At 47.9% G+C, this 25,359-nt stretch overlaps 1 protein-coding gene across 1 annotated transcript in view; it reads right to left on the bottom strand.

Annotated features, from left to right (window-relative positions):
- The window catches only part of KATNIP (katanin interacting protein), a 173,066-nt gene that overhangs the window by 107,959 nt on the left and 39,748 nt on the right, over positions 1 to 25,359 (bottom strand). Inside the window, exons 3-5 of the mRNA XM_039885563.1 lie at positions 20,049 to 20,125; positions 12,200 to 12,369; positions 9,966 to 10,063 (exon numbers count right to left, since the gene is read on the bottom strand). Of these exons, the coding sequence (XP_039741497.1) occupies positions 9,966 to 10,063; positions 12,200 to 12,369; positions 20,049 to 20,125 (345 nt within the window). The remainder of the gene's footprint in view (positions 1 to 9,965; positions 10,064 to 12,199; positions 12,370 to 20,048; positions 20,126 to 25,359) is intronic.

The raw sequence follows: 25,359 nt of genomic DNA on the forward strand, positions 1-25,359 counted from the left end.
TCTGGCTAGAGCTGTGGGGAAGAGGTGCTCCCTTCCTGCAGGGGCGCTAAGCCAGGGACCATCGTGCCCCAAAACAGAGGTAAAGAGAGCTGAAAGACGGAAGCAGAGTCCCGATGGGTCCTTGGAACCAGCCATGCCTGAAGCAAGACACTGCTGAAACTTCCTTTTTCACGTAAGCCATTGTGAATAGGGTTTGTTATTTGTGACAGTCCTGACCCTTGCCCGTGACCTAAACTCCCTCACCTCTATGCCTTTGCTTATGCTGTTCTCTCAGCCTTAATGCCATTCTCCCAAATCTTCTCCATGTATCCGAATCCTAACTAAGATGTGGAGACACTCTGCCCACCCAGTAGCTATCCACTGTCCTCTCCATCCTTACTAACAGAACCCGACTGTTGAGGTAGTAGTGTGTCTCTTTAAGACAGTCGCACTGCTAGTGGCCCTTACAGCTAGGGATGGCCCTGTGAGCCAGATGTGAGTAGCTGGAAGTCTGCGGGTAGAGCTAAGAAAGCCACTGTTTTCTTGCTAGCCGGGACTCACTCAGTGACACAGGACTTCTGCCCTTTATCCTTCTACCCTTCTTCCTGATGGAATGTGGATGTGATATATTTGGGTGCAGAGCAGCCACCTTGTGAGAATAAGGAAGAAAGCCACACACGAAGGATGACCCTGTGGAAAATAAGGAGGAGCCTGGGCCCCTGGCTGCCTCCAAATGCCTTGTTCATGTGAGAGGAAAAAAAAAAAAATGTCTTTAAGCCCAGTGTCCAGTGTCAGTTCCATGTAGCTGAGCTGAGTCCTAATTGCTAATCCTCCTTCGGGCACTTGTCATATATATTTTTTGTGGTTCTATTAGAGTTGCTAATGTGTGGTGAAGGGCCTGGGTTCTAGACTCAGGCAGACCAGTTTGATTCCTGGAACTCTGATGCTTATTCCCCGTGCAACCCTGGGCGAGTCCCGCATCTGTTAAAGTGGCACTAATGACACCTTCATCACAGAACTGCTGTGACGATGACTCACACCTCCTCCCAAGTGAGTGTTTCGTCCCTCATGACCCCTAGAAGCAAGTCACCTGTGTCGCCTGGTAATCAAACAAAGAAACTGCCACGTGTTCCACTGCTGGAGTCAGCAGGCTGTGCTGGACTTGGTGCAGGGCTGGGACGGAGTAGTGCAAGAGAGGCATCCAGGGAGCGATATTTAAGGAGGTGCTCCCTCCCAGGTGCCCTGCAAATGCACGAAGCCGAGAGTGAGGGCCTCCTTAAATTTCCTGCCCTGGGCCTCCCTGGCGCGGCCCTGGTGCTAAGAGGTTCGCCAAGCCACATTTCTACCCGTTTGAGCGATATGATCTAAACCGTGCATTTATCCTCACACCCCGGCAGCGGCAGCGCTGGAACCATTCACACGGTGAGATTCAGCTTCCCCATAAGCTAGTGAACTTAGCTGTCAGCTGGATGAAGCAGAACACGGGGCCTGGAGCCTTGGTGTCCCGCAGGACATTCGATAGTTGGGACAGAACACCTTCCTCACCCATGGCTGCACTGCCCCCATCCCTATCGGTGCTCTCACCCTCGGTGCCATGTCACTTACAGACCGAGTGCCACTCCAAGTGCTTCAGTGCATTTATTTGCTCATTTAGTCCTCACAGGAACCCTGGGGGAAAACCGAGGCACGAGTCTGTAAGCCATTTGCCCAAGGTCACACAGCTAGAGGGCTGCAGAGCCTAGATCTGAACCCCAGCAGCACGGTTCCAGGGGCCTTGCTCTAAATCAGGGATGAGCCAATGTTTCCTGTAGAAAGTAAATATTTTTGGCTTTGCCAGTCACGTGGTCTCAATATTGCTTATGATATTCAGCTGTCCCATTTTAGCTTGAAAGCAGCCATGGATAATACCTAAACAAATGGGGATGGCTGTGTCCCCAAAACACTTTATTTGAAAAAATAGACTGTGCCTAGATTCGGCTCAAGAGCTGTAGTTTGCTGACCGACCCCAGTTCTGAACTACCACACTATACAGCCACGCCCCCTCACCCACAGGCATCCCTGCCAAGACCCTAGCAGATGCCTGAAACCGTGGATAGTACTGAACCCTATATAAATCATGCTTTTTTCTTATATATATACCTACGATAAAGTTTAATTTACAAATTTGTCGCAGTAAAAGAGTAACAACAACAATAATAAAATAGAACAAATTATGGCAATATATTGTAATGAAAGTTATGTGAACGTAGCAGTATTAGGTAAAATAAGGGTTACTTGCACACAAGTACTGTGATACCTTGACAGTCATCTGATAACCGAGATGGCTGCTAAGTGATGAAGAGGCAGGCAGCGCGTACAGCACAGAGACGCTTCATGTCCCAAGTGGGATGGAGCGGGACTGTGTGAGATTTCCTCATGCTACTCAGAACAGCACACAATTTTAGAATTTATGACTTATTTCTGGAATTTTCCATTTAATATTTTTGGACTGCAGTTGACTGTGGGTAACTGAAACCTCAGAAAGTAAAACTGTGGATAAGGGGGGTTTGCTATATTGCTCCCAACAGACACATGAAGAATAAATGTGCCCAGCCTGTACTACAGTGGCCTCTGGGGATAACAGAGGGAAATTAAGGAATTTCTTGAGACTATCTAACACTCAAAAAAGGGGGCAGGGACTGAGCATGTGTTCCCGTCTGTTGGTAAAAGCACCCCGGTTTTCTTTTGGAAAATCCTCCCCTGCCACACCCCTAACCCAAGTATTCACATGGAACTGAGTCCAGGGGTGGGTTGAAGCACGTGACCCAGGCCTGGTCAATCTGAGCATTAGACCCCATTGACCCACAGTGACTGGATGACTGGGGAGCCAAAGAGCTTAAATAGCAGGGTGAGAGACTGTAAGTTGGGAGCTGCTGGTGGCCATCTTGGTACCATGCAGGGCAACATGGGGAAAAGCAGAGTTGAGAGCTGGCCTGAGCACCTGGATCCAGCCATGCCTGAATGAGGTTTCCCATTGGCAAGTAAGAGAATTGGGATTCATGCAGCTCTGCTGGTCTGATCTGAATTATAAATATGAGGAGAAGCACCAGTGTTCAAGGAAGAGCATCACGTGCCTCTCTCTCTTCCACAACTTTCCCATTCTCCTTTTCCCCTGAAGTATCCCTGTCCCTTCCCAGGAGCTTAGCTCAACAGCTTGCCTTGCTCGGCTGTCAGGTGATAGGTTTGCAGTAGGTAATAAGGCACTTAAACAGTACTGACTGTATACAAGGTTCTGGAAACATGTCAATATATAAAAAAATTTAAAAACCAATACCCTGGCCCATCAAAAAGTTCACATGGCACACATAAGGAAAGGGTTTATCAAACAACATGCAACGAAATTAACGTGGTCCAGAAAGAGTTTCTAAATGCTGAGGGGGTATGAAAGAGGGGAATAAATAGTCCTTCCATCTGGCTGGCTCACCCACCCCAGCCCCGGGGAGCCACCCCTGCCACTATCGGGAGAAGACGGAGAGCAGCCCTACCCACACAAAGATGCCCACCTCCCCAGGAGGAGCACAAGGCTGGCAGGTTCCAGCCCAGCCTCCAGGCGCATCAGCTCCCTGCCTCCCATCTTCACACCCTCACAAAGATGATGCCCAAGCTCCTGGCTGGCTCCCCGCCCCACATGCTGCTTTACCCCGTAGTGGGCGTTTCTAGCAGCTGCTCTCTCCTGCCCACTTGCAGTCCCCAGAGCTGGGTAGGTCCCTGCAGTATCAGCGATAGACCAAGACAAGATTTAAAAGCCTTAACAACAACAACAACAAATAAAATTTAAAAATAATAAATAAATAAATAAATAAATAAATTGAAATGAAATGAAATGAAATGAAATGAAATGAAATAAAATAAAATAAAATAAAATAAAATAAAATAAAATAAAATAAAATAAAAGCCTCAACACTCAAATATCCATGTTCTAGTTTGCTGGCCCAAGGCCAGCTTGTTTTGTACTCAACCATACTTAGGTCAGTGTTGTGCCCAAAGCCATTTATGTGCATCTGCTGCCCCTCTTGGAAAAGTGTTCCTAGAGGTGTGCATTAAAGTTTACTATCCATTAGAAAAGAAGGTCAAGGCTGGGGCCGCCTACATGGTTGTGCAGGTTGTGTGGTACGCAAATGGCTCCCTCTAGAGGTTGGAGGCTCTGAAGCTACGGCGTGGGGAGTAAGTCTACCTTATTTGATATTTAATTCTCAGATTTGTCTGATCTCTTACAAATAGTAGTGCTTGACAGACACTCTGTGTCATGCAAGGTCACTGTAAAGGCCAGCCCATTATGGGCTGTTTCATTTATTGTCCTCGCCGCAGGTGTTTTCAAAACCCAAAAGAGGAAAACAAAGGAAAGGGCCCCCCACACTTCACATTTTCACTTGCGAGCTTTCCTGTTGGTGCTTAAGCTGCCTAGCCCACAACAGGAAACCAGATACAGCGATGGAGCAAGAGCAAAGCCTTTGCTGTAATAATTGCAATGATCTTGCTTTCCAGGCCTTTAAAGAAAGCCCACCCCACAGTAAATTGCTGGAAGGCCAATCCCTTCACTACCAATTTAATGCTAAGAGCCAATGACTTTCATCAAATCTGACAGCATTTTGGTAAACGACGGCTCTGTTGATTAGGCCGCTGTCCACCCAAGTATTACAAGCCTGAGGAAGCCATAAATCTTAATCCACAGATAGCAGCAGAAAGATCTAAGGCTGAGAAGTGTGTGTGAGGGGACGAGGGGGAGGACAGTACCAACCAGAGCCCATTCATCACCACCGCCATTCCACAGTCCAGGTGGCCGCTCAGAAGCCCAACACAGGCGCCATTTGCCTCCCTGGCTTCCCTCAGAACTGGGGAGTCCCAAGAGGGTTTCGCAGGTGGAGCCGGTCAGCCTCTGGGCCAGCATTTAGCTGACTGTCACTTCCTGGCCCAGGGATCCTCGGGTCTGTGTGCCTGGGGCAGCCCCTTCCATCAACGGCAGCTCTACCTAAAAGTGCTTCCTAGTTGCTGGGCAAGACCCTAAGAAGGGAACTCTGTTCCACTGGAAGAGACAAAGGTATTGGGCTTGGTTAGCAGAAGGGAGATGTGTGACTCAAGAGAATCTGGGGGAGATGTTGAGAAAAACTGGCAAGATAACAGGTTGGAGAGAGCAGAGATGCGATGGGGAGGAGAGGCTGTGACTGCAGGGCTCACTGCACTGTGACTGCTGTGCCCCTGCTGACCTGGCCAGTGCAGATGCACAAAGTAACGATGTGACCCCTGTCTCCCCTGCTGGGCACATCCATTCAGGAGTAACTGCAGAACTGACAGGGCTGTGGTTCCTTTCCAGATGGGGTGGCTTTTGAAAATTGGCCACCACTGACCACTGGGGACTCTTGTTACCTTGACCACTCTGTCTACCCCTGGCTACCTCCAAGGGCAGTGGAACCCACTCAAAAGGGTAGAAAGACTGTCTTCATCTCTATTCCACCCACCCAAAATCTATCCCCAAGTTCTCGTATCACGGGGACCCTTGCTTCTTAGCTCCACTACTTGAGCCGAAGGAAACCAATCCAGTTCCTCTTCCTCATGACGATAAAAACAGTGCAGTTGGCACATGAAGTCCATTTCCAGTCCTGCCTACAGCCTCCTCCATGGAAGCTAGAGGACCCAGTCCCTGCTCAAGGAGCAGCCCTAGGGCAGGTAGGCTTTGAATCATCAGACCTGGCCCCCACCTCCAGTCACAGCCAATCCAGGCAGGAATAGGGGCCTCGTCCAGGCTGACCTGCAGCCAGGCCACGACCCAAGTAACAAAGAAGGGCTGAGAGATTCAGATAGCCTCTCTCTTGGAGAATGACAACAGACGAAAACTGAGGGAGCGAAGAACTGTCATAGAGAAAACCCGATGGGTCAGAAAAGCTGAAGTGATAAAGGAAGCTAGGGATAGGGATCAGAGGGGCAAGGGTGGGCTGGGGAAGCTTGGTAGAGAGAAAACTGTAATGAGTTAGGCTTACAGGGGGCCCTGCTGCAACAGCTTCCTGCCTGGTCCTCATGCAGCCACCTGGCCCTATCAGCAGCTCTTCTACATACAGCAGCTGGGAATCTTTCCAAAACAGGAGCCCAAACATGTCACTCTCCTATTAAAAACCCTCCAGGGAATTCCTCACACTTAAAATAAAAGCTGAACTCCTTCCCAGGCCTTCCAGTCCCAGTGTGATCCAGCCCTGTGACCCCCGACCCTCACATCTGCCCTCTCCAACCTCTGTGCACGGGCCGCCCCGGCCTCCTTTCAGCCTTGCCCCGCTTCCCATCACCCTCCCTGTGCCCTCCACTGGGAGACTCTCCCACCAGACCTTCCTGGGGCTGCCTCCGTCTCACCTTCAGGTGTCAGCTCAGATGTGGGCCCTGGGAAAGCCTTTGTGCCCCGCTCCCCTCGCAGAATAACTCTTCCGCCAGACACTCCATCTCATTCCACCCTCTGCTCTCCCTCACGGCACTTGTTTATTTGCTTGCTTGTTTGCTTCTGGTCCTTTGCCTCTCCACCCATGCCCTGTTAATGTAAGCTGCGGGAGAGCAGGCCCAGCCTGCTTCACTCGGGGGCTCTGACTGCAGCACCTACAATCGTCCAAAATTTATTAGGTGCTCTGCTCAGTAAATGATGATGGAATAAACAAAGGGCTGAATGAGGTGTCCACGCAGACCACCCTTAGCATCTGCCCCTCCAATGATTACAATGGTCATACCACCAACTGACATTTCCTCTGTGCCCGCCCCTGCTTGAAATGCCCGCCAAACACTGCCTTGTTCAAGCCTCGTTAACTACGCTATAAGGCAGTACCATTACCAACCCAACTAACGGATGAGAAAATGGGCACCACGAGGTTTAGCAACTCGTCTAGGGCTGTACGACCTGCACCCGGGTACCTGAGCCTGTGCTCTTAACCACATTTCTCTGGGCTTGTCTGTCACCTGCTGCCAAGGATTCCTACCTGAGGCAGCGGAAGCAGACAGCTCCTGCTAATGAACCACCTGTGACAGACCCTGCACACACTCCTTTCCAGCAGCCAGGGGAGGTTTTACTGATGACGAGTCCAAAGCTCAGGGAGGTCACATTGCTGGCTCTGGGGCAGACAGCTAAGGAGTCTGTCTGACTCCAAAACCCTTTCACTTCTAATCTCCAAGGGTCATAGGTTCAAATGTCTCAAAGAGCCAGGCGGGAAATGGAAAGGTAGGAGCCACTGGGTACAAGAGAAACAGTAGCAGAGCAGGTAACAACTGCAACTACCACCGGGCCTCAGCTCTGGGGTTCTGAAGGGAGTGGTGGGGACTGCGGCACGTGGGCAGGCTGGTGACCTATCTAAAGAGGGTGATCGCTCCTCGGCTCCCACTAGTGGCTGTTTTATGGGAGGACAGCTCAACCTGGGGGCCAGATCTTTCCATTCTTCCAGAGAAGGAGGAATTGAGCTTCTTAAAAAATATATAAAATCTTTTTAATTTAAATGTTAGCAAACGACTAAGCCTTTTTAAATTGTGTGTATTATCTGAAAGGCAAATTCGGCCCACGGGCTTGAAGCTGCTAACTCTGGAGCCCAACGGGCCGGTCCTCTGTATGTCTAAGAAGAGTTGTTGCTTCTTCCTCCCAGGTTAGCAGCTCCCGTGTCCTCACAGCCGGATCTTCCAGGGCAGGAATGGAGCTTTATGTGACTTGTTTTTAACTCCAGAGCCCTGTCTAGTGTCTGGCCCAGGGTAATAAATGTCTGTTAAATTAACAGATGACTTCTTTCTCGACATGGCTTCCAGTCCACTCGCCACTGCTGAATGCTCCCGGGTTTGTCTATATCTCTATATCTATATCTCTGAGGGGTGGTCCCCAGAGGACCACATGCAGGTAGAGCAGAGATGATGTGGTAATGGTGGGGGGGGGTAGATCGACCCCCCAGCACCCAATCCACTCTCCTGTTAGGGTGTCTTTTTGTTCAGAAGAAGCCGAAAAGCCAGACGCTGGGTTTCCCAGACTCCCTTTCAGCCGTGGTTCTGGAAGCGACTTAGGTGAGTGGATCAGATGGCCTTATACGAGGCGGGGAAAGCAGAAGCGAGGTGGAGAGGCTGTTACTGTGCTCAGCACAGTGGCAGAGGCCTGGGCTTTTCAACAATGTTCTACCCTGGCTGGACAGGCTATGGGCAGGATCCTCCTTCACAGCATTGCTCTAGCAGGCACAGCATCACTCTGAGGCTATTGGGTGTGGCAGTACTTCCTAATGCCTGGACTGCAGCTAAGATGACACACTCCTGATGCTGAACCTCCACCTTCCCTACAAGGTTCTACATAGCAGTTTTTCTGGCGGGCCCAAGCTAGGATGCCAGGCACCATTCCTGCAGGCCCAGCTCAGCCCATCCTCTCGTCAGCCCAAGGATTTTGTAAGCACCTGATCCCCTGCATTACATTCATCTCTGATTAAAATAGCCTGAGTGATCTCTATTGTTAGGCATCAGCTGACCCCTGACTGATACGGTGCAGAAGGACAATTACAGCATGCATGGCATCAGGAAGCCAGGAAATTAGCCATGATTAGGCCCTGTGAAGTGTGGGACCACAGGGAGAGACTGGAGAGGGATGCTAATTAATCTTAGGCTAAGTCTTTTAAATTGCACAGACTCTGGGGCAGCCATTAAGTCACAGTCTAAGATGCAAATATGGCTCCTGATAATAGAAGGCACTCAAAACAACTAGAAGAAGTGGAGAAAGGCCTCATTAATGAGAAATTAACATTCATTGCTGGGGACAAAGGAAGCCTCCAGACTGTGTGCCCTGTAGGCCTTGCTCATCAGCACTGGAGCTAGCTGGCAGGAACACCCTTCCTCATTGAATCAGAGACCCACAAATGCCTGTGCAGAGAAGTGGGAGACCACTGGGCTTGGAGTTACAGGTCCAGTGTTCAAACCTCAGCCCACCCTTCTCCCTTAGGAGCTGTGTGACTCTAAGTCTGGGCCTCAATTTATTCAGTGGCAGGATGACAATACTTATGGAACTGCAGGGTTTTTGCAAAGATGGCCTGATAAAGCCTATGAAAGCATTTACTACAGGTCCATACGTACGGTACAGTGTAAAACATTATAAGGCAGTGCTTTCTAATCCTAGTGAGCACAGGATCAAAGAGTATATCAATCCACCCTTGCTTAACCCTCACCTCAGGCCAAGTAAGAGGTACTCTCTGGAGGCGGGGCCTGAGCATCAGTATTTTAAAATGTCCCAGGCAATTCCAAACTGCAGTGGGGTTGTGACACACTGATCTCGGGAGGGTGTGAGCAACTGCAAGGTAAGGGCCAAGGACCATAAAGGCAGGAACACCGAGCCTGGGGCCACAGATTTGGGTTTGAGTCTGGATTCTGCCGTTTCTTGGCAATTGACCTTGGAAAGTTCACTTAACTTTTCTGAGCATTCATCTCCTCAGCTCCCTTAAAAGAGGAAGGATATTGGAACTTACCTTGTAGGTCTGCTGTGAGGGCAAAGGGGGGAGTCACGTGGGAGCTGAGCCCTCACCTGGCACCTGGTGGGGGCTCAAAAATACAAGCTGCTGGCAGCAGTGACCTCAGCAGCAACCGAAGTGGCATCCCAGGTCTGTGGGGCAGAGGCTTTGTCTTAGTCACCTACTGCATCCCTAGCATCTAAGGCTGTGCCTAGCACATAGTAGGTGCTCATCTGATACAACAGCTGTATGAATGAGTCATCACAGCAGGGTTGTGAGTCTGACCTGTGACACTCTCGCGTGGGGCTGGGTGGCCCCATCCAGAAAAAAGGGCTCCTCTGGTCTCTAGAGGCCAGCACCACACGCAGAGAGGGCACCACTGCAGTGCCTGGCCAGACCACCACCATGCATGGCGATTCCAAACTCCCTAATTAAGTTTCTGTTCCCTCAATAACCCAGCTCCTTATTCTAAAGTGTGGACTGAGGCCACCGTCTTGACTCTGCCCAGCATTTCCAGACCTGGTGCCATCCTCGGCGCTGGACTTTGCTGGGGGCTGTCCGTGAACTGCGTCTTAAAGCTTCTTCAGCTTCTTGAAACAGGGTTCTTCGTCCACAATCTGCACCAGAAATGAGGGAGGAGACTCGTTGAGGCGCCGATGACAAGTTCACACTGATGGCAGTTTTGTAATTTACATCTAAAATACACATCAGTGTGCCCACAATCCCATATGCAAAGCTATTCACTGTAGCATGGTTTGGAGCAGCAAGGCATTAGAAACAAGCTAAATGCCCAGCAAAAACAGAATAATAGTAAGTCATGGCACCTCCGTACTATGGAATAATATGTATAATAACGTACAGCCAAATCGAGCAGGTCAATATATAAAAGGAACAGTCACCAAGGGCACAGGTCAGTGTGCACAATAGGCCAGGATTTGTGGAAAAGAGGGGAGAGATATGTGTTGAACGGGTGAACATACTCCTGGTGGCCCTAATACTGAGACTCCTATTATCTGTCCCTCCCTGAAACCCAGACTCAAAAAAGGCCGCTTCTCCGAAGGAGCAACAGATCTCTGGACTCCTCTACCAGGAAAGCCAGGAGAGGCATCCCATTTCCCTCCTTTCCCCGGGGGCTAGGAAACACATGTTAACCTCCAAACTCAACTGCCACCACTCCCCTAGGGAAGGTTTGTGGATATCACTTTCGCCTTTTGTCACCTTGTTGTCGTTTTGACTTTCACTATTTATTAATGGCTTGGGATCTTACCATGCCAGTAAGGCAAAGAATTAGAACAGCACAAATCAAGATTATTGTGTGCCGGATACTTTCTATTTCTTAATTTTCCCGGCAAACCTGCAAGGTGGGCATAATTATTCCCCTTTTACAGAACAGGATACTGAGGGTCAGGGAGAACCCAACTCCCAGAGGTCTCGGAGCAAGAAAGTGGCAGAACTGGGTTCGACCCCAGCTCTGCCTCATTCCAAATCCTTTTCTCGTAACTTGGTTGCACACCGGCCTCTCATGCACAGCAGCCTGCCTTGAAGGGCACTCTGGCACCCTAGGATAGGCATGCTCATTGGAGCTATTTTAAAGATGAGGAAATAAAGGCATCGGGAGACAAAATGGCTACCCCTAAGTAACACGGCCAAACTGGGACCTGACTCCATGTGATCTGCCATTTCATTCGTTCAACCACCAAACCATTGTTGGTACCTATCGTGGGCCTGTCACTGGGTTGGGTGTTTTCTATTCCACTTTCTACTTCAGTTCACAGACTTTCTGTGCTTTTATTATAGGACACACTGTTAGGTGGCTAGTCAGACATGAGCAATAGGGGCCCAGCCTAGAGACTGCACAAAGAACACCCCGATGGTAGCAGAATTCTGGGTAAGCACTAGGCAAAGAGTTACATAGCAGCCAGGTGTCAATCAAAATGACCTCACTTGCCAATCACCTAGGAATGCCTTTGAAACCACCCATCACAGCCCAAATATAAGGCAGACATTCCCACTTCTGGGCCTTTCTTTTTGCCCCCTTTTTTTGCCCTCTCGTTGTTGTAGTTGTTAGTATAGCGCTCTGTTGCAGCTCTCATTGCAGGGACCGTGCGCCTCCTTGGGCCTCCTTGGGGCGTTCTTTGTCTTTCTAAAATATGCTTTTAATAAAACTATTAAACCTCAGTGACCTGTGATTCTTCACAGCCTTCGTTTGAGGGAGAACCAAGGGAAAATACTAACTACCCTTCTGCTCCGTCTTATCCATCTCCCTCCCCCTGCCGTTGGGGCGACACAGAATTCCTATGGGCCCCAATGGTGACAACATGAACGCCATTAAAGAATGCACAGAGTACAGAGTAAGTAAATTCAAAACTGAACAGTGGAATTCAATATCACACAGGGCGGTTGGGTTTTGAAGTAAAGACATCTCGAGCAAAAATCAGGCATAATCAAAATTATCCTAGATGTTTCTTTAAATTACAGGTAGTTAAGTCCTAGGAAATATAAAAACCAAGAATTTACTGCTCTGGACACCTTTGCCCTGGGGCAGTGGAGGCCAAGACGAGTTTAAAAAGGAATAAAGAAGGATTTTCCTCTCCTTCTCACTCTCCCGCTCCCTATTTTTGGCCGAGTGGGTATAGTTAACTTGTTTAGGTTAACCAGTTATTTGCTGGTAAGTTTATGTTCATAGGATGCGGCTCCGTTGTTCCTAATTAGTTAACAGAGCTGTTGCTTGGCCTGGAAGGGCCTGCACTTACCTTGTGTCCCCTCGGCATGTGATGCACTTCTGGAGAAGTCGGAGTGGACAGCTTTCCGCGGCGACGTCTTCAGTTCAGAATTGGCCCCGTTGACATAGACAGAGAACCCCTGCTCCAAGTGCTCCAGTCTCAATTGCATAGGGTCCTTGGTTTTCAAATGCTTTAATATCCTAAAAGAGAAATGATTGTTTGCTCCTCGTTATATGAGCCTGGGCCACCGCCCACCCCCACATGGGGGGAGAATTGCTGCTCTGATATAACCAGAGGCCGGGTGGCAGTCCCCAGCTGTTTGTGTACAAACAGCCTCTAAGAAGCCCATTACGCACAAGGAGAAGAAGCCAAGCAGCTGAGGGAAAACTGTTTCAGGCCCTGCAGGGGTGTTTCTGCTTTTGTTCTGAGCCTCAAACACATGTAAGCAAAAATGAAGGCGCAAGTCCTCACCCCATGGCGGCTGAGACAGAAAGCAGGCATGTGTGCACACTGCCACACAGCCTGGATTCCCTGGCATCATCCTAATGTTGTGCATTTATTTCTACTTTGTGTGGACGACGGCCCTTTGTTTAATGTTTAAGCAAACGTGGTTTAGGGTCTAAGGCTTCGTGAGAGAGATTTCACATAGCACCCACAAGTCAGAAAACATCCTTTGGCAGACCAGGCGGACTGATATTTTTGCTTCAGTAAATAAATGAGCTCTCAAATATTCACCCCTGATATCTCAAATGTCATCACTTTATACTCTGATACAGTTAAAAATATATCAGTGCAGGCTTTTGTTCAAGATTATCACACCCTTTGGCTAAAAGGGTCTTGGCCTGAGCATGGCTGGGTCTCCAGTTCAGCTCTCTCTAAAGCCCGGCCTCACACCTAGGGCTTGGTCCCTTCCCCACCCCTGATACTGCGCTGCCATGAGCAGTGTGCAGTGTCCTCTTTGGCCCCTCTAGAACTGTTCCCATCTGGCACCAAACCCTTCAGTGTCATTACGAACACCTTCATGCTACCCCCACATCAACCAGATTTATTTTGGCACAAGGAGGAATACAGATAACTGTCAAAGCAACATGGCAACAGGTGTGCATCCTCAGTGATTAAATAAGTTCCTACCATATTAGCAAAATGCAAATTTTAAAACATAAAAGTAATCACATAAAGGGTGTGTACTATATGCTGAACTCTGTCCTTTACGTCAACAGTCAATTCTCATTATTCTGAGTAGCTATATTCTACAAAGTTGCCTCGGACACTGAATTAGTGAACAGTGAACCATTGCTCCTAGGGGAAAATATAGGATTTGGTTCCTGCAAGCCTCTGGTCACAACATTTTCATCAACTGATCAATATATAAGGTGTGTTTTTGTTGAAAGCACCTTATCCAATATAGAGCTGATGCATTAACACTGAACTCACAGCCAGGAGCACTGTAACTCAGGCCTGAATGAAGCTTATCTAACGCATGTATTTTCTCGGTAGAGAACGTCACAGCCTCCTCCTACTTAGCAACACTACTGAGCATTCAGCACTATGCTGGCTTAAACATAGCAGAATCACCATCAAAATCACAAGAATGTGGAAAAGAATGTGGCCCTAGGTATACCGCAAAAAGGACTTTGTTTACAGTATAAAAGCTGAAAGAAGAAGGTAGAGTGTCGCCTAACCCTACACTTCATCTGTACCTGTGTCAGGCAACAAAAATTTTTTGCCACTCTGAAAATGCCTTTGAATGACCGTGAAAGCACTCCAAGTATTGATTTTGGACTTACAAATAAATTTTAGTGAGTAAATGAATTCATGAGTACAGACTCTGTGAATACGAGCACTGACATTAATCTTCACGACCACCAATGGGGTAATTACGTTTATTATCCCCATTTAATAGATAAGGAAACTGAGGCACAGAGAGGTTAAGTAACTTGCCCAAGATCATGGTGTCAGGGTTAGGATGCAAACTTAAGCAATTTGGCTCTAGAGTCTTCACCACGAAGAAGACAACTTCTAAAGCTAGCAAGATTATATTGAACTTGGCAAACTTAAGACACTGCTGGTAACTCACAGAACCTCCTCAGAAGTAATAGGAAAATATGGAAAATGCTATATGCTTGGTATTTGCCCGATAAGCACATTCCAGCAAATTGTTTCTAGGTCAGGAACAACGGTCAACATTTGATCATAACAAAACCCTGAAAACAACCCAAATGTCCAACGACAGAGAAGTGGGATCTGGGATCTCATGCAGCCATTATAATTATGAAGAATCCGTCGAAATGCAAGGGGTCGTTTGGAATCTGTTCAGTGGGAGAGGGGAGTGTGAAAAAGGCAGAATAAAAATGGTACATTTGTGGTAAGCGCAAAGTTGGAAAAAAAACTATGTTTGCGGCCCCAGAGTAGAAGGTGATAAAAATTAAATCATTTGTTAAGGTAGAGTAGTAGCATTATGGGTGATTTCTGTTTGCTTTTTAAATGTTTCTTGAGCTGTTGCTACATCCATCTTTTCAACCATCGTGGCAGGAACATTTATTACAGACCGCTTATCTCTTGCCAGCCTCAGAAACCTAGGAGATGCTAGGTTGTGGGGCTATTGTGGGGCAACAGCATAAAACAGAAGGAAAACACAAGTAGCTAAGAGACAGTTTCCAAACACAGCACTAGCCGTATGCGCTCGCTGGAGCAAACAGTCACAGGGCTCTGTGGGCATCAGCGGCCTCCAGGGAGAGACGGCAGGGAGCCAGGCCCTGGGAGGCCCCGGCATGGGCGGGGGCGGAAAATTTGACCACCAGGTGGAGAGTTCCTGCCTCCACTTCCCTCCGGAGACCACTCTGTCCCTTGATGCCACCTTAATGATTAAGGTGGCATCCCATTCCCTAGGATCTGGGGCTGGCGCTCCCTGTGGGCCTCGCCTCTCTTTAAGCAGGATGATTTATGAAAATGTGGATTTATGAAGCTGATAAATAAGGAGATAATTATTCAAACTGTGGAAGGAATCGCTATAGGAACTCCTCTGCTGCAGCTGAGCGCATCAGTAATATTCACATGACATCAAAGAAAAGTCGGTTTTTTTAAATTGATAGCCTGCTTTGCATACAAACCTGTCCTAGGTGAAGGGGATTCAGAAAAATCAGATTCAGTCCCTGCCCTATCAAAGATGGAGCCCCTGCCCTCTACTGCCCGGTCACACTCTATTCTCGCATGAGTTATCTTCGTTTGATAGCACGTCTCAGTTTTCATGCTACAGTATAGAATCTGTGTGTCTGTTTATTCCCAGATCCCATCAGAATCTGAGCCCCTGGGCACAGGGTCCATGCTCAGTGCGAGAAATGGTGAGGAATGCTCTCAGTATCTATTTCTGGAACAAGTGGCCCCAAGGAACTCCAGGTCTAGCAGGGAGAGAAGACTTGGATGTGCATCCTATTAACAGCTACCGTGAATCTAATGCACAGTGCAGGCGTCATTTCATTTTATCCTGTATTGAGCTTTGAATCACTTGTACAGAGAGCTCTTTTTTACACAAAAGACAGAGTGAAGGCTCCAGGAGTTAGAGCACAGGGTGTCATAGGGAGTGACGGGGGACATGACACACTTGATGGCTGGGTGGTCAGGGACAAGCAGGGACCCAGGTGGTGAAAGGACTTAGCTGAGCTCAAAGGGTGGGTGGCAAATGCTCATGGACCTAAGTGTGACTAAGTTCAGGAGTGAACTATCTCGGTCTCTAAGCGCTGACATTGCTGCGTGACTAGACTAGCCACATGGCTCCTTGGAACCTCAGTTACTCAAATGGCCAACCGAGAGGTTCTCTAAGGGTGAGGCATTCAAGGATTACCTGGATGTCAGCTCAGGGGAAAAGCATGTTTAACATTAAAATGATGAAGGTGATGATGAAGAAAGCACCCTTGGGTGATGGAATTACTATGGACCTTCAGGTACCTTGTCTTGCTTAAAACCCTTCTTGGCTCTGGGATCTAGGCCTTACCACTGGCATATTTGATTAATGAACTTGTTCAAGGTCGAGAAAGCCAAGGACGTAGCCAGATTTAAATTCCAGTCTGCAAGGCACCAGAGCCTGTCTGTCAGCCACTCATTCTGCCGTCTGTCTCCTCACCATGCCACAGGGGTTTTGAGCAAGGAGGCTTCAGAGAAAGAGCAGTGGCTTCCAGCTGGGAGCGTCCTGGAGTGTCCTGAGTTGAGTCCAGCCTTGGAGCATGGAGAAGCCAAGGGCAGTGGTGCAAAAAGCCTACCATTCCTCCTAGAACCTGGGTGGCCCAGAAACTCTGATACTTGTCCTCTAAGATGTCACCACCCCTATGCGTAGAGGACAATGTGTGGAGGATGAGGCTCCATACTGGAGACTCTGCCATTTCCCTAGCTTGTGTGACCTGGGGAAAGTCCTAGGTTTCCTCTTCTGCAAAATGAGAACAGGAATGCCTACATCTCTCTGAGTTGTCATGGGGTCGGAATGCGAGACCAGGTTGAAGCCCCAACTCAGAGACCAGCTGTGTGAGGTCCCCACTGGATGCTGGTTCTCCCCTTCCTTCTTTCTGCCTGAATTTCCTCTTGAGGCAGTAGGTCCACCCCTCAGAGGGCACATTTTCCTGTAAGTCTCCCGCAAATGATGTTTTCCAAAAAGCAAATAATGCCACTGCTGGATTTCTGAACCTGCCCCACCCTCCACATCAAGAGGTGTGTGTTATGTCTCCTTGGCCGTTAACTCTTCAGTCACTGCTCATATCTCAGCCCTTTGGTCACTCTGCTTGCTTTTTCATGAGTCTTGTTGTGTGTGATTACATGTTTCAGGAAGCTGAGTGACCAGAATCACTCAGAGTTCTCCGGGAGGGTTTGTGCAGGGTGAACGGAGACTGTCACATCTCCTCACCCTCCCCAGGCCTTTCCCGGAGAACATGATCACTTTCGCTTTTCTGGCATAGTTACAGGTGGCCTGGTGCTCACCTGGGTGGCAAGGGGGAATTCCTCCAGAGCAAGGGCTTTTCTTTTTGCCTGCCTGGTACCTGTCCCCCGTCTTCGAAACACAGCCCCGCAGATTCCCTTTGGGTGCTGCTCCACTCCTTCCTCACCCCACGTGGTTTGGTGAGACTCACTCTACCCCTGGCTTAATGGGGTGGCCAAGGATTAGCCAGTCGGTCCATGTCACCTCATCAGACACAGGGGGCGACTGGCTCAAAGATGGGAATGGGGCCCCAGCCAGACCAGCGGGAGTCCTTCTCAACACTTTTACTAGAATTGTTAAGAAAGAAGTGCTCTCTTTCTTTCCCGCCTTGAGGTAGGATGTAAGTGTGGGGCTTCCAGTGGCTGCCTTCCATGAGGGAAGTACATGCCCGAGATGACTCCAACGTGGGAAAAGAGAGCTGAGAGATGGAGACATAACTGGGGTGCCTGGATCCAACTATGCCTGAAGCCAGGGTATTATCTGGATTTCTTAATTTCATGAGCCAGCTAAGATTCCTTGTTGTTTAAAGTCCATTGACCTTGGGCTTCTGTCCCTTCCAGCAAAGGAGCATTAACTAACAGTCTGCGTCTTTCTCATCACAATGTTCTCCTTCATACTAGTGGTGATGCTAGGCACTGAGAGGTACTCAATAACTCCTACTGAATGAATAAAAGAATAATGTCACCCGGCATCTTTGGACCACTGTGCTCTTGGCAGATCTCTTCTGAAACTCACTGCAATGACTGCACACCCACTGCGAAGGTCACAAGGCAACCCAGAAAAGCAGCCTGGGTTTTCATCTCTCCCTAGACCCAGTCTAAAGCTCAGAGGCTGGTTCCCTACCCAGTCATGTAAGTAGATTTCCAAGAAAACTGCAATTTATTCCCACAAAACCCCTCTGTAGTGAACTTAGAGCCATTGGCTTCCCTGGCAGGTTTTTCTCCTCATGATTATTTATGACGATGCCGAACAAAACATAAATAAGAAAGTACAGCCCAGCTCCACCACTTCCTGGTCGTATGACCTTGGGCAAATTGCACGCAGCTCTGGGTCTCCCCCTCCTTGCCTGTACAATGGGTGCAGTAACTGCACCTGCCTCATCAGATAGCGTGCTGATGAAATGAAATGATGGGAGAGAGGCGCCTGGCACGCAGCTGGCACTCCAAAGGTGCCTTAAAACCAACACCGATGATAGCTCCGGGGCACTCCCCCTCTCCATATTTCTCCATGTGGGTGTGTTTCTTTCTAGCTCTACCTTCTAATTTCCTGTCCTCAAACCAGCTTCTTCTCGGTGACAATACATCCCCCAAATTTTATGGCAACTCAGTTTTGATATATTTTTTAATTGCCTTTGTGCTGCAACCTGGTCATTAGATAGTCTCTATGTGCTATTGGCTGGTGCCTCTTTGATCATACACTTATTGATCCCTCGATTAATGAGAAGTAATTTGCTCATCTGACACTCTCCTCCCAGATAAGTCACCTAGGTGTTCGGGGGCACCATCTAGCCTGCCAGAAACTGAATAAAAGCATCTTGCTCCATGGCATTGATGATGATAAAAACCCACGTTGGGCTAATTAGCACAAGCCTTCTGCTATTCGAGTTGGAGGTGGCCCTTGGGTTGGAAAGAGATGGGCACAGAACAGCTGGGCACAGAGGACAGCGCTAGGCATTTCTGGCTGGTCCTGGGGAGTTATCTGTCCAGAGGTTCTCCAACTGCGAGAGGTGCCGCCTCCCCAGAGGTATCTGGAAATGTGGGCAGGTGTTGTTGTCATAGTACTGGGGGTCTTAGTGAAACTTAGTAAAGGAGCTGGTGGGCAGGAACACTAAACCCCTACCACACATGGGACTACCTTGCACATAAAAACTTCTCCCATGCGACACGCCACTGGGGCCCCAGGTGGCAGGCGCTGGGAATCCAGCCAGTCAGAGACCCTGAGCTCATTTCCAGAACACAAAGGCCCAAAGTAGCATCCCATCCCTCCCCCTCCTGCAGGTAGGTTTTAGGGGCCTGCCGCCGTCTTCCATTTGTTTTTCACTTTCATTTGAATTTATTACCAACATTTTAAAACACAGGAGGTTTCACAACACAAACCCAGATTTCCAGCTTCTCTTGCAACCTTGGGAGGATATGGACCCGAGCCTGTGTTCTCACAAACAACCGGACTAGGCAGAACAGCTTGGATGTAAGAATTCTGGGTGTCCATTGTCCCCACTGAGCCAGCTTCACTCACTGCCTGGCCCCTCCTAACATTTCAGTTTGCAAACCCAGCTTACTGCAAGGTTCCAGACCTGAAGACAGACCACAGTAAACTGAAAATGAACTTCCACAGCCCTGCAAACTTCCACAGCCCCGAGGACACGATGCCTTTCAAACCAGACCCCAGTGCTGTGACCTCAGTCACAAAACACTGCACCTACTGCAGGCTTTTTCAAAAACCAGCCCTCTAGAGTCAAAATCCATACTAACTTAACTTTAAATGACATATCGACCAACTTTCAAACACAAATGTAAAATGAGTCCACCTTTACATAACAAGACATGATTACAGGCTCAGATTTCAAAGGACCGGCAAGCCTGTAAGATCACAGACTGGGCTATTCAGGTGACTAATGCACAGGCCCTGCCAAATTCTAGCTTTTCATGACAAACCTACCTTCTCCCAGAACAGAAGCAGGGAGGCAAGAGGCAGGCATTTACACGTGGAACAGTTTGCTACAGCTCAATCAAAAGATGCAATTAAATCAGTGAATGGAGAAATAAGGGCTGGCATCGCAGATAATATTCCAACCTCTAAGCGGAGGTGACTGCAACCCATTCCAATGTGAACCAGAGCCTGTGTGCCGTTAATAAATCTAAATAGGGTTTTTATTTGGCTAATATCAAGGGCTGCCGACAAGCGGCTTCGTCTTACCGGTTCCTCTGCTGAAGCAATATTAAATACTCATCATGTTTCTCATCAAAGTCTGTCACCATGTCCTTAGTGTAACCCTGAAATGAAGAAACAGAGCAGTGTGATATTGGAACGCGGAGAAGCATTTACTGAAGCCCAGGTGCAACACGCACTGCACACGAGGCCACGAGGCAGAGGCTGACCTTGACGCAGGCCCAGCTCCCTGGGCGCATCACTCTGGCGACCCAGAGCCCCAGAGGTTGTTGGATGGCCCAGTGGGTCTTGAACACATACAACTAACGATCTACGTCGATTCCCCAGCCCACGCCACTGTTCGTTCCTCCCATGCCCTATAAAAAATCAAGGGCTCGGACGAGATTTGGGCTTTACCTTCTCTCCACACTCATTATTTACTTATCTCCATGGTCATAACCAAATATAACCTAAATCAGTTGTTTAAGAGGGGATCTCATTTTTCTCTTGCCACTGAAAGAGAAATGTATGCTTACTATAAGCAACTTACTCCTTAACAAAAATATGTCACTCAGAGGGCAGACATTTGGGGTTTGCACATGCCTTTTTGGCAACAGAGCTCTGGATTTCCTCAGCCCCTTTTTTCAGTTCGCTGGCTTCCTTAGATGCCCTTAAAGGTTCCTTTATTCTCCTCTTGGGTCACATGACCTTGGCCTTGGCCTTGGCCTTGCCAATCTACATAGTGCTTCCCCCAGCCACATTGATTCACTGGTCTAGGGCTGAGCTCTTGAAAGTCAGTCCTGGGTTTGGACGATACTCTTGGGAAAAAGCCGCTCTCTTTCCACTGCAGGGCTAAGCTGATGAGATGCAGGCTTATAACTGTGTGAGAATGAAGCCAATAAAGAAGATGGCAGATCCAAGAGGAGATAGACAGACTCCTACTGACATCATTTGAGCCCCTGGATCCACCCATGCCTGAAGATATACCTGGACAATTTAGTTCCTGCTTTATAAGTTTCAGCTGAGTTTCTGTCATTTGCAGCCCAAAGAATTATAAGTCAATATCATAATCTGACAATATAATGTTTTTACAGCTTTATGAAGGGAAAATTAATGAAACTACACCTATTTAAAGAGACATATGTATATTCCAGTAAAACTCCTATTATAATTGGATATATATTCCTCTACATGTTTTACTTTGTTTATAATATACATACATACATATTTATAAATACATACACACATTCTTTTAAACAAAAATAGGATCATACTATAAACAATGCTCTGCAATTTTCTATGTTTCTTAAATAACTTTTTTGCCAAGGAATGGATTAAAGAGACAATATCAACTTGGTTCTAGTGACAAGTTACAGGGATCAAGTTTAAAATGGCAAGTAAGACATTTGTAATAGAAATGTAATTTGTGTGAAAATCCTAACAATTACCATAGGGAGAAGAGATTAAAAAAAAAGAATCTCCATCGTTCTCTTGTCAAAATCTGGTTTTAACCCCATTATTCTACTACACCCCTACCCAAGGGTGACCCAAATCTCCTTAACCAAATATAACAGCTCTTACCTCCCTCATCCTGTCCAATTGCTCCGGGCCATGGGGAACTGCTGACCACCTGCCCCTGCCTGAACCCTCCTCCTCCAGCTTTCTGCAGTTCTGAATGAGCCTCCCTTCCCTCGTAGCTTTCTGCCTGGGCCTCTCTTTCTGCCTACCCCTCCTCCTTTGGCCTCAGATGTGGATGGTCATTGACTCTGTCCATCTCACCTCTCTGGGTCTCTTCCCTCTGTCTTCGCTTCTCTTTCTGATTACAAGGAAGGGGACCCAGAGAGTCACTCCTAGTTCAGAGCTGAGGCCTGAGGAGAGCTGGCTGCAGGACACTAGGTCTGGGGAGGAGGCTCACTTCCTTCCAGAATAACAACATGTGGATGATGCGGACAATTTATGCAGCATTTCCATATACATGATTCTCCTTTGATCTTCACAGTAGCCCTTGAAGTGGTTATTATTACTCCATTTAAGATACAAGGAAACCTATCCCATGCATCTTCCAGGAACTGGGATCCTACTCCAAGGCAATTTACATAACCATTTTGAAATATTAAAATGACCACTGATATATTATGGTATGGAATTTGATGACATTTTTAGATGAAACATGAGACTTCAAAGAGATCTCAGTTAGTGGTAGACTGCCCTGGGCTTTCACCTCAGACCCTCCAGTAATGCATTTACTCGCCTTTGCCAGGAGGAAGAAGTCATCGGAAAGACTTGAAGAACACAAGCATATATCCAGCCAAACTTTTCACCAGACTGTCCTTCTCAAATGGTAAGTGCACACAAATCACTGGAGATTATGCTGAAATGCAGGCTCTGATTCAGGAGGACTGGGGAGGGAGCATTTTTAACAAGACCCCGGCAATGCCCATGGGCCACACTTTGAGAAGCAAGGCCCTAGATTAGTCTATCTTGTTCCCCACTATTCACAATCTGTAGCACCTCTAAATGGATGCCTCTGGACTTGAGTTGGGAAGAACACTCACTTTGGAGTCCAGCCTGGCTCCAAGTCACACCACTGCTGTTACTTTCCTCATCTGTGAAATGGAGTTAATGCAGTACCTGTCTGGGTGGATTTTTCTTTCTCTCACAGGGGAATGTGGATTCCACGTAGTAACAGTGGCAAGGACTTAGCACAGTACATGGCACCTAGAAAGCTCTCAATAAATGTCACTTACATTTACATTTATAGAGTTCCGTTATTTAAATAGCATTATGCTAGCCAATCCCCACTCCCACCCAGGCTCGGTCCTACACTGATGCCTTAATCATTCTATTCCTGTTCTCCAGAAATCTACTCCATCCCCCTCCAGCCTCCACCCAAAGTCTCCACTCTATCCTCCCCAAGGCCCAGTTCAGTTCCCAAAGTATCTCTTCCCGCTCACTTCAGCTCATCCTGAAACCCTGCAATTAGTATTAAATTATATTCAATACAGTGTGGAGTGCTGTATGATTAAATGATAAGTTGTTAGCATTTAACTATATATATTGCTCACTAATTATCTGAGGGATTTGGAGACTTCAAGAAGAGCCTTGAACTCTGCTTGCCTTTTCTGAGCCTCAGTTTCCTCATCTGTAAAAAGGGGATATTAATAAGGTCCACCTCACAGGGCTGCTCTAAGGATTAACTAGGAGAAAAGTGAAAGCCGTTTAGGATCCTTTCTTTCTTGTTCTCCTTTATAATGCTAGCCAGATTATAAATTCCTGGGCGCAGAACCAGAAAACATCAAACGGGGAGCCTGGTCCTGGGCTCCAGCCTTAGCTTCACCACAACCAGCCCTAGGATGAAATTGATGAGGCTGACTAAGCACCAAATCGGCCAACCCTCACCCCAATCCTGGTCAGACGCCAGGCACTGCCTCTCCCAGCACTGCACACATCCTTTCGCTGAGCCTTTATTTCTCAGGCTATAAAATGGAGGCATTAACACTCAAGGCACCCCACAAAGGTACGAGAACCCCATAAAGTGCCAGGTTTATCATCATTGCCTTTCAGCAAACATTTATAAAGTGCTTACTGTGTGGCTGTTACATACACAATGAGGGTTTAAAAAAAGCTTGGACCCAGTGCATATTCAGATACCAACTTGCCTGTAAACACTCAACCACCAGTCAGAGGCTCTCGGCCACCATCAGGGACCGCTCTGCAGGGCTCTGGCTCCCTCTCCCGTTGTGTACAGTGTGACTGGTACCCCCTGCTGTTTTGCAGCCAGTCAAGCAAACACACACTGGCCAGGGGCTCCTGATATCGGGGATGACCTGCTGGGAGTTCTGGGAATACCCATTTGATTGAATGCACAAGGGTATTTTTCTGGGAAGAGAGTCCATAATTCTCATCAGATTACCAAAGGTATCTGAGGTCAGAAATAGGAGACAAACGATTATAATAAAACATAAAAAATATGATGCCAAGACTCTGAATGAGAGAACCGGAAAGGACCCCTCAAGGGCACTGTCAGGCCCCAATCCTTGAAAGTCATCTTCAAAGTCTCGCTCACTTTCTTACTCCACATCCAATCCATCAGCTCCATGGGAAAACTACCATATGCTCAACATCTGGCCACTCCTCCCCACCTGCCCCTACCACTGGCCTCTGGTTCAGGCCTCCTTACTGACCAATTGCTCTGCCCACACCCCTGCAATCCGTGAGCCCTGCTACAGCCGGGGGGGGTCCCAATGAAAGGTAAGCTGAATCACACTCCTCCATACAGGTCTCCAGGCCACCAGGCCCTGCACGCTGGGCCTCCACGCGTGCCTCTGAGCCACTCCCACCACTCCACCCAGCACCCTTGGCACCGCGCCAGCTCCCACCTCAGGGCCTAGCCCCACCAGTCCTTCTGCCTGGAGTGCTCTTCTCCCAGGTCAATACCCAGATTCCTTACCTCCTTCAAGGCTTGCCTCAGATCCTATCTTCTCAGAGAGGTCCTCGCTGGCTGCCCTATTGAAAATTGCAAACTGTGCGCACACACCCACTCCCAATCCCCCACAAATATATCACCTACTTTATCTTACATATTATGCCTTTTATTTATTGGGCTGTCCCCTACACTAGAATGAAATTACATGAAGGCAAGACTGTCTGTTTTGATCACTTGTGTATTCTAAGCCCTTAGGACAGTGCCTGGCACACAGTGGGCACTCGCTAAAGATTGAGTGAAATAAATAAATAGACATTTGAGCTGAGATTTTAAAGTTGAAATGTTTTCTGGGGAATAAGATAAGGGACAGGCTTTCTAGGCAGCAGGATCATTAGCAGGGGCAAAGGTTTGGGGGCTCAAAAAAGCCTGAAATGTTCATGGCCAGAAGTTGGGATTGACCGAGGGTAACGGGTGCCAAGGAGGAGCTCGTTAAGTACAGTAAAGGGTCTAAGGAACTTGGATGTGACACAGAAGCAAAGCCTCGCTGTCATTCTTGATATTCTTATCATCTTCATCCCTAATGTTAGCCCCAGAGACAGTGTAGAATTTATCAATGGCCATATTATTAGTTCTTTCAAGGGAAAAATGGAATTGGAAAGAAACACCAAGAATCAGTTATATTTAAAGGCGCTGGACAGAGTCTATATTTCAGGAATCATATACTCCTCCTCTGAGGCCAGAACATTAGAATTCTAAACAAGGCTGATTTAGCGAGTGCCAGAGCCTGAGCTGCATTAAAGAAAAGCTAGTTGAGAAGTGGTATTGGTTTCTAAGGCTGGCAAATGTCGAATGTCAAATGTTTGGGGCCTAACCTTGCAGGTGTCAGGTCCCAGCAGAGAAGAACAATAACTTCAAATGCTTTAATAAGGAGGC

This window comes from Pteropus medius, unplaced genomic scaffold (assembly GCF_902729225.1).
Source record: "Pteropus medius unplaced genomic scaffold, Ma_sr-lr_union100, whole genome shotgun sequence".
Classification (NCBI taxonomy): Eukaryota; Metazoa; Chordata; class Mammalia; order Chiroptera; family Pteropodidae; genus Pteropus; species Pteropus medius.